Source organism: Fistularia commersonii, chromosome 13 (genome assembly GCF_037954325.1).
Source record: "Fistularia commersonii isolate RoL2024-O1a breed Wild chromosome 13, RoL_Fcom_v1.0, whole genome shotgun sequence".
NCBI lineage: Eukaryota > Metazoa > Chordata > Actinopteri > Syngnathiformes > Fistulariidae > Fistularia > Fistularia commersonii.
The window spans coordinates 6,318,441-6,333,915 of record NC_141296.1 but is presented as its reverse complement, the minus strand read 5'-3'; the positions used below and the strand labels follow the sequence as shown (position 1 = coordinate 6,333,915).

The following is a 15,475-nucleotide window of genomic DNA, read 5'->3' as shown; positions in this document are numbered from 1 at the left end:
TTACTCCCTTTAAGCCACAAAACAGCCCTGTTTTTTCTAATTATCACAGGACCATCTGAATCTCAGTTTTGTGTCAAAATATAGTGTCAATTATTTCATTTGTATTTCCAATGCAGCCTCTGGGGGGCACAGGCCAGTGTTTCCCTGAGCTGGTCTTAAGCCCCGATGAATGCAGAGGGTTGCATCAGGAAGGGCATCTGGCGTAAAACTTTTACCAAGAGCAAATATGAAAATCAAACCTAAGAATCTCATACCGGATCGATAAAGGCCCGGGTTAACAACAACTGCCATTGGTATCGATGACCTACAGTGGACATTGAGAAAATGTGGGTCGAAGAAAGACAGAAGGATGGCGTGTTTGGATGCAGAGAGAAAAGAAGAAGGGCAAGAGTCTCGGACCGAGAGTAGGGACTTTGAATATTGGGACTATGATAGGAAAAGGCAGAGAGTTGGCTGAAATGATGCAGAGAAGGAAAGTGGATATACTGCGTGTCCAGGAGACCGGGTGGAAAGGTAGTAAGGCAAGAAGATTAGGAGCAGGCTTTCAGTTGTACTATCATGGTACTGACAGGAAGAGAAATGTAGGAGTTATCTAGAAGGAGGAGTTTGTTGGAAATGTTCTGGAGGCGATGAAGAAGTGATGGGCAGATTTGCCATACAGGATAGGAACGCAGAGGGACAAATGGTGGTAGACTTTGCAGAAAGGATGGAAATGGCTGTAGTGAACACTTTTCTCCAGAAAAGACAGGAACATAGGATGACTTACAAGAGCTGAGGTAGGGGTGCATGCAGGTGGACAACATCTTGTATAGACGAGGTAACCTGAAAGAGATCAGTGACTGCAAAATAGTTGTAGGTGAGAGTGTAGCCAGACAGCATAGGATGGTGGTTTGTAGGATGTCTCTAATGATAAGGAAGATCAAGAGGACAAAGGCAGAGCAGAGGACAAAGTGGTGGAAGCTGAAAAGAGAGGAGTGTTGTATGGTTTTCAGGGAGGAGTTGAGAAAGGCTCTGGTTGGTCAGGGAGAGCTTTCAGATGACTGGACAACTACAGCTAATGTTATCAGGGAGACAGGTAGGAGAGTACTAGGTATATCATCTGGAAGAAAAGTAGATGAGGAGACTTGGTGGTGGAATGAGGAGGTGCAGGAGTATATACAGAGGAAGCGGTTAGCAAAGAGGCAGTGGGACACTGAGGGTACTGAAGAGAATAGACAGGAGTACAGGGAGATACAGCGTAAGGTAAAGATAGAGGTAGCAAATGCAAAACAAAGGGCATTTGATGACTTGTATGCTCAGTTGGTCATTAAGGAGGGAAAGAATGATCTATACAGGTTGGCGAAATAGAGAGAGAGAGAGAACAAAATGATTAAAACAGTTCCAGGCGATTAAGGTTAGAGAGGGAAATGGATTGACTGATACTAGAAGAGTGATGGGAGGTTGGAAAGAGTACCTTGAAGAGGTGATGAATGAGGAAAATGAGAGCAGGGCAAGAGTAGAAGAGGTTACTATTGTAGATCACAAAGTAGCAGGGATTTGTACAAATGAAGTGAGGAAAGCATTGAAAAGAATGAAGAGTGGAAAGGCAGTTGGTCCTGATGAAATACCTATGGAGGTATGGAAGTGCCTCGGAGAGGCAGTGGTGCAGGACATGTATGCTAGCTGTGAGACAGTGGTGAGGTGTGCTGTAGGGGTAACAAAGAAGTTCAAGGTAGAAGTGGGACTCCATCAGGGAGAAGAGGCTCTGAGCCCCTTCTTGTCTGCAGTGATGATGGACAGGCTGACAGATGAGGATAGACAGGAATCTCTATGGACCATGACGCTCACAGATGACATTGGGATCTGTAGTGAGAGCAGAGAACAGGTTTAGGGGAAACTAGAGAGGCAGAGGTACGCTCTGGAAAGGCGAGAAATGAAGATTAGTCCCGGTAAGACAGAGTATATGTTTGTGAATGAGAGGAACACGGGTGGAACGGTGAGGCTACAGGGAGTGGAGATCAAGAAGTTGGAGGATTCCAGGTACCTGGGGTCAACAGTCCAGGGCAACGGAGAGTGTGGACAAGAGGTGAAGAGACGGGTTAAAGCAGGTTGGAATGGGTGGAGAAAAGCGTTAGGGGTACTGTGCGATAGAAGACTATCAGTCAGAATGAAAGGAAAGGTGTACAAGACAGTGGTGAGATCAGCGATGCTTTTTGGCCTAGAAACAGAAATAATGACGAAAAGACAGGAGGCAGAGCTGAAGATACTACGGTTCTCTTTGTCAGTGACCAGGGTCTATCAGGGTAACAGCACACGTTAGATGTTTTGGAGAGAGGGTCAGAGAAGCCAGACTGAGATGGTTGGGTCATGTACAGAGGAGGGACATTGAATACTGTATATTGGTAGACGGATGCTGGAATGGGAGCGACCAGGCAAGAGGTTTAGAGGAAGACCAGAGAGAAGATTTATGGACTTAGTGAGAGAGGATATAAATCAAGATTTTAATTGTCATTGTGCAGGCACACTGAAATTTTCCGATAAGATCTCCGCTCTCAGAGCACATACAGTTTTTTATCAAAATAAAAATAAATAGGCAGGCATGTGGCATATCAAGTTGTTTGGTTTGAGAGAGGAGGATACAGAGAATACGGTTCAAATGAGAAGGTTGATTTGCTGTGGCGACCAATGAAGGGAAAAGCTGAAAGGAGAAGAAGATTCCAATAATATTTCCTTGTGCAAACAGTGCTTGGGCAAATCAAATGTGATTTGCACTTTCCTCAGGACCCAACAGATTGATCCAGACAAGGATTCCAAAGAGCAAAATAATCGACACCTCAATCTTAAAACTAGACGGTCCTTTCGATTTGTCGATAATTCAGATATTGGAATAGATGCTATTCCTTTTGCAGCATGAAGAAGTCAACTGGTCAATAGAGATTTAGAAAATTGCAGTTAAAATGGCCGAGACTTGATGATTCTCCGTTCCTAAAGTCTTAGTGTCAAACAATTTCGCCTTGATGCGATGCTGCGAATGTCAAACTATTTACTTGAAGTTTGGCGACCCCTGGTGGTTATATGATGTAACAGCAAGGAATTACGGTCGTGTTCAAGTCAACTAAAGTAGACGTGGCAGTGACGTCAATGCCGGAAATGACCCGGATCGAAACTTTAACTCCTGGGTCGATTAGTTTTTGCCAGAAAACCCAAGAGCTTTGGGAATATGGAGTAATATCAAGTCAAGTAAGTCGGAACTGGTTGATTTCCATTCCTATCGTATGAATCGACGTAGGGCGGGACGGTCCGGTCGAATGTCTAGGGAATAGACCAGAGGAAACCAAACCGAAACCCCGATTGTCTTTTTCTGGCTAACGTTAGCTTGTGGTTAGCCGGTCAGGCTGAGATCAGCTGTGTGACGTGATGGACGGCCTTCGTATACTCTACCTGCCCCAAATCTAGAATAAAATTGGGTTCGGAAAAGGAGTTCAAAACGAGCTACGTATTTATGTGTATTTGATAACGTGGCAGCTGTCATTTAAGGTATAACCCTTCTGTGCTGTCGTGTTGTCTCCGAAACTGGCTGCTAGCTAGCCGCTACGTTTACTGGCTTAGTATTTGCTACCTGTTTGACAAGAAATATTTTTCCTATTTAGTTTAAAGTGACGGTCCCTCCGCCGAAATCCAACGCGATGTGTGTCTTCTCCATCCTCAGACATGACTGTATATACACCTGTGAAGAATACACCACCTTGGTTGTGAGTTTGCCGGCTAACTGATAGCTAATTATCGTCCAGTTCCATTTCGAAAGGAGGACGCAGTCGGTCCAGGTGGCTTCTAGTCGGTTTGGTGTGGATCGTTTACCGACATCAAAATGACGTGTCGTGATCGGACTCTCGAGTTCCAGTCAGCTTGCAAGTCTCTCCAGGGCAGACAGGTGAGATGGGACATGGACGGCTTTTGTCTTTGCCGAAAAAGAGGTTCACCTCACACGTTGTCGTTCGCTATCACTAGTCGCTTTTATTTTAACCTTTTTTGTATCACAGATCGTTACAAGATCTATATTCGTAGTTTGACAAGAATTGACCATGATCTGGATGACTAAGATGCTGACAAAGTTCTCTGTAGATATTTGATTATATGTAGAGTGAGAAAGAAACAGAATTCTTAAAGTTTCTTTCTAGTTGTCAAAATCCATGGTAAATTTCTTACCATTTTCACCGCACTAAATAATGATATTTGTAAGTAATGTTTTGATTTAGGTTGCAACTAGTCAACAAGAATAGTGAAAAAACATCACAGCTACTTTGCAAATCTGCGTCACATAAAGACGCATGCAAACCATCGTTAACTATCTCTTCTTCTTTCCTCTTCTTGTGAAAACAATATCAGTAATAGTTTAATAGTTTATAGAAAAAAAATAGAAAACAGTCAATAGCAGTGCACTATTTACTAATATATTGCCAGCCTTTAATGTTTGAAAGGTCACTAAAATTTGAAGAAAAAAAAATGAATTAATGACCTAGTAACAGTCAATTTTAGACTGAATGTGTAGTGTATCTTTAATCCTCTTACTGACACTAAAACTTCTCCATTTTCACATTCCCTTCAGAATGGAGTCCAACCCAGTAAACCAGCTCTCAGTGCACTCAGGCAGCGCAGTGACTTCACTGTCATGGCTAAGTAAGTTTGCTGTTTACACAGGATGTTTTAAGATCTATGCTGATATCAATTTGTTTTATCATTATGTGTAATCTTTAGTAACTTGCATTCTGACATGACAATCCTGTCCAATTGTTACTGCTGATATAATTTACAAACTGTAGTACAGTATATATGTCCACAGCTTCTCATAGTCAGTGTATAGTAGACAAAGATTACGTTAAACATCTTAATTCAACTGTATTATTAAGAAACCTATTTCTGGGTTTTTGTGTAAAAATGTTAATGATGAAAGTCATTTTACAAATCTTTTTGTGTATGTATCATTTTTCTTGCAGGAGAATTGGAAAGGACCTGAGTAATACATTTGCCAAACTGGAAAAACTCACATTTTGTATGTGTCACTATTTATGCATAAATTGAAATGTTTTCAATTTCTGTCTCCAAAAAAGTGTCCTGCAAATTCATGGCATTACTTTTATTTTTGCAGTGGCAAAGAGAAAATCTCTATTTGATGACAAGGCAGTGGAGATAGAAGAGCTAACATACATAATTAAACAAGTGAGTTGAAATGTTTGGGTGTGAGAGATATATCTAGAAAGTATCAGGCATGTCCCGTCAAGTGACAATTTTGTAAACGTGAATTATAAGCCGAATTTTTTATCTGTCTGTGTTCAGGACATCAACAGTCTAAACAAACAGATTGCACAGCTGCAAGATCTGGTCAGGTCCCGTGGAGCTCCAGGTGGAAAACACATCCAAACTCACTCTAACACCATTGTGGTGTCATTGCAGGTATGAAAAACACAATACAACATTACAACTTTTAAATGTATGTCTAATTGGGGGCAGAATTCTTCTTATTAAAAAACAAAGCACTTTTCCGAGTCTTTTCAACTTTTGATAAAAATCTGTTGCATGGGAAAAATATGATTTACTATAAAGAGGTGTATTATAAGTAGCATAAATGGAAATATTTTGTCAATCGGACAATAAATGTAAGGGTTTTATTTTTGTGTTATACAAAAGTTAACAGATTCACTTGGCTATTGGTCAAACAGGTTGTTAACGTCACTGTATCCTTCACTGTCTGCAGTCTAAACTGGCCTCAATGTCCAATGACTTCAAATCTGTCCTTGAAGTCAGAACAGAGGTGAGTCATTTGAATTCTTGAATTATTTCAAACAATGAAAACTGACTCGAAGAACAAAATGAACAGCAACGATTGGATCAAGGAAAGAATATGAATATAAAATTGTTATTCAAACTGGTAAATATGTACAAAGCTTCAATGGCCTAATTTCCATGACAAACTTAATTCTATCCATACTAGTTGGATTTGTTTCAGGCATAAGTCACCACTGCCTGCGAAAAAGTGAACCATTATCATGATACTGAAAATCCCTTGTGGAACCTTGAGTTGCTTTTCTTTCATAGCAAACCTGCTTCACTATACAGACATCCACTTTTATTTTAGTGATATTCTTCTTCATTAACATTTATTTCTGTGCCACCAGAACCTGAAGCAGCAGCGGAGCAGGAGAGAGCAGTTCTCCCAGCCACCAGTCTCAACTTCTCCTCTGATGGCCAATAACTTCAGTAAGTTGGTTCATATTTCAATTTCCCACAATTACCCCCGTCGGACGTAATTGCTCGTTGTCCGTAAGGGTCTCACAAACTTCTGGCACAAACGGGGTAACACTGGAGGTGGTACCCTACTAAGGGCATGTTCACTCTATGTGGCTAGATTTGAGGGAACGTTTGTCCTTAGCCACTTTCATAGTGTGTGAAAAAGTTATGTAATACGAGCGCAGATGAACCATCAGCAGGCAGCACATGCGCTTCCTCATTATCAAGAAAATAAAGCTGTTGAAGAATGGGGTAGAAAGTGTGCTACATTTTCTTTCTTTACATCCTGTTTTCATTGTGGTTTTCAAAGTCTTACTCATTGCTCATGCCAAGTCCTTTCAAATCTATCGGTCACATTCTCACTTCCATTTTATGTAAGTAAAAACATTGGCTATGGCTCTTCTGTTCTTTTCTGGAAAAAAATGTGCTTGTATGTACAAATTAATAGAGTGAACAAGCCTTCATTTTATATTTATAATGGTTTTTGAGTGATAATGTAAAGTCAGGCTTCTGCTCACGATACCATGTGTTAGGCAAAAACCTGCTAAACAGAGTTTTACCAGAGACCCTGTAATTCCTGTGCAAGCATTCATTCTGGCCAAAATGCTTGATTGCATATAGTTCAGCTTTGTTGGTCAAATATCAAGTAATATGCTTACTGTAAATCTTGAAATAAAATTGGCTAGGTATAAAGTGTCTGTGTAAATTTAGAGTTAAAAGGTTGGAACTCTAAATGTGAATGATAATCAGCATTATTGGGAGTAGACAAGTTCATCCGAAGTAAAAACTTCACTGGCTTATCCGGTATACTTTACTTAATATGATAATGGTACTTTCAAGAGACTTATTTAAGTCAGCATTAGAAGAAGAATTTTGACGGATGAGTTACATATTTTTTTAATGTCATGTATTTCTTATAGATTTTGCATATTGCTTGAAATTTGACCAAAACATGCGCAGGATGTACAGAGATTCTTAACCAGCAGATCCAAGCTGTTGTAAAAGGGAACTGCTCAAAATCCATGTGAATGATTATTACTGTATTTGGTCCTCTGTAATGTAAAAATCAAAAAATATTTTAGGGAGCCGCAAAAAAGGGTCCCAGGAGCCGCATGCAGGTCGTGAGCTGCGCAATGACTACCAGGGCTTTACAACCTCAAATTTAAAAGGTATTTCCCTGGAATGTTTGACCCTCCAAGCTGGTATAACTAGCTGCTGTATTTGCCCGCTGTTCTTTCTGCTTTTGGCCTCCATTGTTGAGGACTTTCTTCTGGTCTTGTTGAACATCTTTCGGGGATTTTGCTTGTTGTCTCCTCAGAGAGTTCTGTCCTGATGCAGGATGAATCCAGGAGTATGGGAGACGTGGCCATTGACATGGACTCTCAGACTAATCCCCTACAGCTCCAGCTCATTGATGAGCAGGTATGTTTTTAGTGTCTGATGTTCTATTGTTGATTTCTATTTTTGTAGCAGGCTAATGTTATATTAGATCCATTTAATTTCATCCGGGATCACAAACTGGTGAAAAGAACACAAATTGCGGTAAATTTCAACTATATTAACCACAAGCTGTTTGGAGTTTGTCCTGATGTGACTGAAAAAATATATAATTCTTATACTCCCACTTTAAATCTGTCCTGCTTTGTCATTCTAGGACTCCTATATTCAGAGCCGTGCAGACACCATGCAGAACATTGAAAGCACCATTGTAGAACTGGGCTCAATATTTCAGCAGCTGGCACACATGGTCAAAGAGCAGGAAGAGACCATCCAAAGGTAAGATGAAATTACACGGAGAATATCTGACAGTCAGGTAACAAAAATGAGAAAAGGTGGTAATAGTGCGTGTGATAGGTGACATTTCACATGTTGTTAATGCAGAAATTGAAATTTGGCCCAGATCAGCACAGTCTGGTCACAGTAAAACTCACTTTTAGAGCCACCCCCTAACACTTTGTGTAAAGAAAGAAAGGGGAGCAGTTTCAGTTCTTCAGCTTGTTTTTAAAATATTTTTAAGCATCATTTACATCCTTATCATACACCCATTTCCATGTTGCTGATTTCTAGTATTTTTTCTTTTTTTTTTTTGTTTTTGTGCCCATAGCATTATATATCAGTAATCCCCACCTGATAACTTGACGCACTTTGTATGTGTTCCAGTGCATTTCTATATTTAATGTCTGTCTCTTGTCTAAATCAGGGGGTTGCGGTAGGGGGGTTCAGAAATTTGAAGCCTTTGTGTTTTCCATGTTGTTTAATTATGATTTGTGTTCACTTAGAAAAAAGTAAATAAATAAATGAAGTAATCTGTTTGCAAAAGTCCCCATCTCAGTAGTCCCTCTTGTTTTTCCTCCTAGGATCGATGCCAATGTGGAAGACACACAGCTAAACGTGGAGGCAGCCCATACAGAGATCCTCAAATACTTTCAGTCAGTCTCCTCCAACCGCTGGCTTATGATCAAGATATTTCTTGTCCTCGTCATCTTCTTCATCATCTTTGTCGTCTTCTTTGCATAAAGAGGATTGGCTGAGTGAAAGGGGAAAAACCAATGAGGGGAAGTCAAACTGTGGCAAACTCAGAGGACATTTTTGGACAACATTTTTGAAGGACAGTCTTCTCTTATCAAAAGCGACATTTTGACAAAGACTTTGGGATCCTCAGAAAACACAGACTTGGGTGTCCATCTCAAGAACCAAACAGACTTTTGATTCTAATTCGACAGTGCATTGTAAGATTAGTCCAAATGACAAGCATAAGTTATCTTAGATCCCCATTTTGTAAAAGAGTGGAATGCAGACTGTATCATATTTGAGCCAACTATACATAAACATTTAATCAAGATGGATATAATTTAATGGTTTGATTTTGCAAACTGTCTTTTTAATTTAGATTGTTTTTGTCTTATTCATTCCTGACTAACACAAAAGTTTAATTATTATTTCAAAGCTAAAGTACAAAACTGATGTGCTTCCCCCTAATAATTTAAAGTCATAGATTTTATCCTAACATTGTTCAGAGCATGATGACAAGATGTTGCTCTCCCTCCCATTTTCCTTTGATGTTATATATCTTCTGTTCACTTGCCAAATAGTTTTAAGAAAACGTTAGGGTGTATATGAAGAAGGGTTCCGGGCTGCAGGATATTGACAGTTGAAGGCAACTTTACAGATTCATGAACACGCTGTAAAAAATAGTTCTAGCGATCACATAGCGCCAACTAAAAGGACTGTTTGGACCGCCTTTCTGAGCCAGTGGGAAGCATGAAATATTGAAAGTGTAAATCTATCGCAGGTCAGTCACGTATGTGAAAAGGCTCCAGGTTTGATATCAGTGCTAATGAAGGGGGCTGGTTGTTGAGTGACACTTCCAGATTTCCTGGAAGTATTGATATGGTATTACAAAGTACTTCACTTGTACATATCGTTTTTAAATGCCACCACGTATAAAGAAGAAGGGGTTCTTCCTATTTTTCCTTTTTTTTTTTTTTTTTTCTCCTAGCCAAATGCCTTGACTTCAGTGTACAAAGTGCAAATAGAGTTAATGATGTATTGATAAAAGTGCTTATTAAAAAATAATGGAGTTGCTGGCATTAATGGCTGAGATGTTCCTGGCGTAAGAGGATTAGTCAGCAATGATATAATTAGCCATGCAGGGCGGTGAGACTAAGCGGGGATGTTTAGTATTCGAAAGATATACTTCAGAGATCTTCTGGTCTTTTTTTCCATCCAATTATGAAAGTTCAGGAAGATTTAACTGAAAATAAAGATATATTCAGAAGAGCTCGATGCAACTGGGGTCAATCCAAGAAACCTTTTTTTATCAGATGGGTCAGACAAACATGTTTGTGAAAAGCTGTTTTATTAATACCGATCATGACAGAACTGTATTTCCTGACATCCGTTCATATTCCCAATAAAAAAAGTCATCTTCATATTTCAAAGATTTGCTTTATGAATTCGCTATGAGAAACACCTGCTAACTGAGCCCAAACGACAGATGTGCGTCCTCAGATGACTCCTGTGTTTGGCTGTCCTGCCTATTGCATAACGTTTTATTAAAGAGATAGTTCATATTTATGATTTGCCCCTGCCATTCATCAATACTGAATGATTTGAAAATAAAAGAGAAGCAGTTGAGTTTGCTCAGTTATACTGCCTGTGTTTAGCCCAAAATGCCTTTCAGTTTGCTGATCCGTGTCCCTGCTTGTTATTCTTCCTTGCCCCCCCGCCCCCCTTCCCCAACACACACATAAGCCCTCTTCCCTTCTTTTATCCTTGGGCACTTTGCTCAAAAGGAGTAATCTCTGGCATGCTCTTACTTCTTCCCTTCCTCAATCTGTCCCTGATCGCTTCTTCCTCCCCCTCCCCATCTTCCTCTTCATCAGACCAATCCACCTGCTGCTGCAGATTCCCTCTGGAGCCTGTCACGTTACTTCCCTTCAAGAAATATCCCGTTCGGAATTTGGTGCGAAAAGTGACAAAGGAGAGGCTCTTGCTGCGCCGCTGCTTCTCAAACACGTCATGTATCTGAAACTCTTCTCCCGCGGTTGTCTCATCAACGCAGTTGCGCAGCACTGAGCGAAAGAGCCTTGGGACCTCGGGAACTTCAGGCTCCATTTGAGACACCAGCCTCCGAAACCTGCAGTAGAAGGAACAACTGATGAGGAATTTCATGAGCGAAAACATGTCAAATCAAAAGCCCAGACACAAAAAAAGAAACAAGGTAACACATGCAACAAGGAGGACAACATGCAGTTGTAGCCATATTGGATCCGCTAGTAGGGACCTAGAATCCAAATTGTACACTTCTGCTGGGATTAATCATGCTATAAATTATGGGATCTTTAGTTGTTTAAAACCATAATAGAAGAGAACCAGCTTTTATCTTGAGAAAAGTCTAATATGTTATACTAAGAACTGTCTTCTGTTAGTCATGAACGGCTGTAACCTTTGACCTTCAGTATCATTTATGTTAGGTGTAAATAATCACTTTACAAGCTTACGTTAGACAGAAAAGTGCATGTTTGGGTTATTGATAGTAAATTAGCCTTGCCCAAGACAGCAAACCATGTCAGGTGTATTTCTATCTGTAAATTGAGTTAATTTCTGTCTGTTAATGTCTGTCTCACCTGACTATCACAGGGCCACACTGTGCTGGAGGGATTTTGGCACAGAGGTCCTGCAGATCCAGCAGGTCATTAGGGGTCAACTCGTAGGGCTGCGGGTTCGATGTGTTGGCCAGCCAGCTATAGTCGACCGTTGAAGAGGAGCTGCGGCGGCGGCGACCCTCTGTTGCGCGTTCTAAACGGATGCGTTCAGTGCGCTTTACCATGGCCCCCAGCTCCAGCATCAGTGTGTTGGTCACTAGCTCTTCTGTGGTTCGCTGGCCAGGCACTTTGGGCTCCAGGGAGAAGACAGCTGACCAAGGAAACATCTGTAGCAGTAGCCCAGAATCGGTGACAAAAGCATGAGCCAAAAGCCTGGATTCTATGCACTCAGACATAATTTTAAAGATCCTTTTCACACATTCATCAAGGAGAATATTACGTGTAAAAAATATTGTACACCAGAAATGATTACAAAATATATATCTTAAAATTCAACATTGTTCTCCCTCCTTTTTAGAAAAAAATCCAGAATATGTAAACATTATTACACATTATTTTCAAATAGAAAACATGGACACATGACCCTGGAGTGATATTCAACAGCAGAAACAATATGGATTAATTGTCCAGAAAAAAATAACCAATCTTTTATCGTGAATACTTACTTAGTGATTAATATACAAAAGTGAAAAAAAAAAGAGGCATCTTCACTTTATTACCTTTATGTAGGATTTGTCATGATATGAAGTTGGTTTAAGCAATACAATGAAAATTGTATACTGTAAAGTAGAAAAGTGTGGAAAAAGCAGCTTTGTTTTTTTTTAGCTCTATGTATTGTCTTCTGCTAACAAGATGTCAGCCAAGGAAAATCTTAATAATTGACTTACCTTCATAAAACTGACTTTGCAAAGATACAGTTGTCTAATCTTCAAAGATACACGTGCTATTTGTTAAAAGCTAACAGCCAGACGGAAAAGAGGCCTCCATGAGCTTGTAAAAGTCAAAACTCCTCAGCTGGCACACCTACCTGCCTGCCTTGCTACCTTCAATGGTCCCTGGCAGACAGTAGGTGTACAGGCAGGAGCTCATGGAGAGTGTGTGTTAGTTTGGGATTGAGAATGAATGTAATCCTGTATTAATAAAGAATGGCTAAGCTTAACCCTTCCATGACTCGAGCGTATGTGCAGGTGGAGTCTTTGCTATAAATGTGTGGCTGATGTAAGGTGGAGCATTTTCATAATTTTTTTTTGTACAAGTAATGTTTATTTCTTAACATTTTGAAAGTTTTAATCTTAAATTCTCAAATTAAACAATTATACAATCAATCAAAACAAGATTTTTTTTTTTTTTTTTTGCCATACACATGTGTATGAAATAGTTCCTTGATCAGATTAGATCCTGCCATTTGAACAATGAAAATTTCGCTCTCCAAAACTGGATAGTTTACTCGTCTTTCCGGCACATCTGTGGTTACCAGACTGTTATGATCAAGCATTACATAACTGATAATCTCGTTCATCGGCACGTATAAACTATCGGGTGTTAGCAGCCTGTCTGATGAGGTAGCCTATGATGTTGCAAGTATTGTGCCTGCAAATTATTGTTTGTGCCTTTCCACGCCACTCAGCACTGAACCACCAAATCCCAGATTACATTCAAATCCAGAGCTACCTGGAAGACGCAAATGTAAAGGCTATTATAATCTAATTAAAGGTGCCTGCCTACACTTGTACCTACATGCCACTCCACGTTTCAACTGCAGACTAGCATTGACTTGTTTATCATTTGTTACTAAAGCCAATTACTGGACGTACGTTCAGGGAGAGTATGGTACACCGAAACCCCTTGCTATGGGCCGCACAGTTGCTCCTCTCTCGAACTAAAGCAGGCAGTAAAAAAATTTGTTAATCAAATAAAAATATCAGGACGGCCTCTATTAAGTAAGTGTAAGTGTTTTCATATATATATATATATATATATATATATATATATATATATATATATATATATATATATAAGTGTTTTAAAATGATTCACACACTTTTAACATAACTGATCAGTAAATAATAAATGTAATAGTGCACAGGTAACAGGTACATGATCACCTGCTTGGTGTGAAGTGCAATGTGGCCGAACTGCATTTCATTCAACTGCCCTCCCGGTGGGAGGGAAGGGAAGGGCAACACAAAGAAAACAAGACCGTTACAAAGTGCTTGAAAAGATAAGAGAGGACAAATCAAGATACTATATTAGCAGCTAAATAGAGCAACTGCCGCAGTGATGGAGGATATAATATATCCCATATAATCGCAGTAACATAGCGGGGGGGGCACCGAGGACACCAGGGAAGAAGTAGCTCATTTCAGGCTGTATCCTCAGGGTTTGTTTTGATTCTGATATGGGCTATGATGCCCACATTGGAAATTTAATCACAGTACTCTTTCATTATGCTGGAACAATAAAGAAAATGTCTCTGTCAGTCTGGCAAAAAAGAAAAAAAAAAAAATGAATACATGGTTTTATAACCCCGAGGCGTCACTATTACAATCACCACTTGTGTAGTCTGAATGAAGTAGCTGTTGGCCAGCTTGAGTGAGAAAGAACCCCATATAAAAAGTGATTAAACACTGCATTGATTGCTTATCGGTTTTCGAATCCTTTTTAAAACTTCATTTTAGCCTCTGATTGGCCTTGCACCAAACATCGTCGGATAAAGCACGGCCCACATATTCTAACGGCCGCCCCTAATATTGCAGCTGATTGACAGCTCCTTCATATGTTTTATATCATTTAAAATATTAGCCACTTAGAACAAAAATGTGCAACTGAACATTTTTTCTTGAAAGCCACTGTAAAAAATGTTTGGCTCCACTCTGGTGTCCTGGGAAATGCTCGCTAGTTGCCAGCAAGTTGTGAAGTTGGGCTGAGGGACGTTTCTTGGACAATCATATGGCCACAGTGGTAAAGTAATTGTAATGTTTCTCGGTTCGAGAAATATACCGTGTGTACAAGAATGATCAGTGGGACGTTAGAACGGGTGTTTGCTTTAATGGCAGAGCATATTCCAGAGTGAGAATAAGAATAAGAAGAAGAAGAAGAGAAGTATCGGTTGGATGATACCGCTTATATAGTATATGTATCGTCAACATTAAAGCATCAACATCATGGGATCAACATTAAGGGATCAACATTAAGGCATCAACATCAAGGCATCAACATTAAGGCATCAACATCGAGGCATCAACATTAAGGCATCAACATTAAGGCAGCAACATATTCCCATGGAATATTACATCCCCCTTCTTTTAGAGGACGCACCAAGTCTGTATGGTAAAGCTGACGACGGAACCAAATAGCAGTAATAGTAATTGTAAAAGTGGACTGAATGCAGCATCAAACAAATATACAAATGGACTGAAAAGATAGGGTAAGCATAGACAAGGTTATAGATCTAAATGACTAAATGATCTAAATGTTTGACCTCACGTCCAGAATGAGTGCGGTAGTTGAGAGCAGGTGGTGACTTTGAATTACGGTTAGTCCCTTCTGGTGCATGTTGAGCTTCAGAGTGGTCACCAGTGGGAACGGTTTCCTTAGAGTCCATCAGGTGGCCACGATTTCTCCTGTATTGAACTCCGTCTGGTGTTTGGATGTTGTATGATCTGGCACTGTCTGCTGTACTAACAACAACAGCTGGTTTCCAACGTCCATTGTCCCGAAAGCTAATCATTTGTCCTGGATGAAGAGCTGAGAGTGGCTTTGAGGATCTATCATAATATTTCTTTTGGTAAATTTGGCGAGAGGCTCTGATGCTATGAGTAGCTTTGTGGCTCACCGCTTTTGGTTTTAGCTGGTGAGAGGTGCATGGCAGAATTGAGTTCAGGCGTCGGCTCATCAGCAGCTGGGCTGGTGATTTGAAATTGTCAATGGGTGTATTGCGGTACTCAAGTAGACTCAAATAGGGATCCTTGCGATCAACTTTGGCCTTTTCCATAAGCGTCTTGGCGATGTGGACAGCTTTCTCTGCAAGACCATTGCTCTGTGGATAGTGTGGACTTGAGGTTACGTGTTTGAACTCCCACATATATGCCTCAAACTCCCTG

At 40.1% G+C, this 15,475-nt stretch overlaps 2 protein-coding genes across 7 annotated transcripts; one reads left to right on the top strand and one right to left on the bottom strand.

Annotated features, from left to right (window-relative positions):
- Window positions 1-3,113: 3,113 nt before the first annotated feature.
- Window positions 3,114-10,196, top strand: stx5a (syntaxin 5A). 6 transcript variants are annotated; one of them, XM_086158283.1, is made up of 12 exons: window positions 3,114-3,219; window positions 3,771-3,910; window positions 4,586-4,656; window positions 4,974-5,029; window positions 5,126-5,196; window positions 5,314-5,430; window positions 5,732-5,788; window positions 6,153-6,234; window positions 7,347-7,433; window positions 7,583-7,686; window positions 7,919-8,040; window positions 8,622-10,196. In XM_086158283.1, the coding sequence occupies exons 2-12, from the start codon at window positions 3,848-3,850 to the stop codon at window positions 8,779-8,781; spliced, it is 990 nt and encodes a 329-aa protein (XP_086014409.1). In that variant the 5' UTR covers window positions 3,114-3,219; window positions 3,771-3,847; the 3' UTR covers window positions 8,782-10,196. The 6 variants fall into 6 exon arrangements, with proteins under 6 accessions (XP_086014409.1, XP_086014413.1, XP_086014408.1 ...); XM_086158282.1 differs by having other exon boundaries at window positions 3,116-3,219; window positions 3,689-3,910; XM_086158284.1 differs by having other exon boundaries at window positions 3,127-3,219; window positions 3,630-3,910.
- A 133-nt stretch (window positions 10,197-10,329) lies between these two features.
- Window positions 10,330-12,466, bottom strand: LOC147227746 (protein RD3). The gene is made up of 3 exons (XM_086158289.1): window positions 12,260-12,466; window positions 11,394-11,698; window positions 10,330-10,903 (listed from the first exon to the last, which is right to left on the bottom strand). Exons 1-3 carry the CDS (start codon window positions 12,263-12,265, stop codon window positions 10,534-10,536), a joined length of 681 nt encoding a protein of 226 aa, XP_086014415.1. The 5' UTR covers window positions 12,266-12,466; the 3' UTR covers window positions 10,330-10,533.
- Window positions 12,467-15,475: the final 3,009 nt, after the last annotated feature.

Excerpts from the sequence above, each read along its gene's own strand:
- stx5a (XM_086158283.1), top strand. The coding sequence starts at position 3,848 with ATGACGTGTCGTGATCGGACTCTCGAGTTCCAGTCAGCTTGCAAGTCT. Across the intron at positions 5,789-6,152 it reads TCCTTGAAGTCAGAACAGAG|AACCTGAAGCAGCAGCGGAG; the intron begins GTGAGTCATTTG and ends CTGTGCCACCAG. Across the intron at positions 7,434-7,582 it reads TACAACCTCAAATTTAAAAG|AGAGTTCTGTCCTGATGCAG; the intron begins GTATTTCCCTGG and ends TTGTCTCCTCAG.
- LOC147227746 (XM_086158289.1), bottom strand. Across the intron at positions 10,904-11,393 it reads TGTGGCCCTGTGATAGTCAG|GTTTCGGAGGCTGGTGTCTC; the intron begins GTGAGACAGACA and ends CTTCTACTGCAG.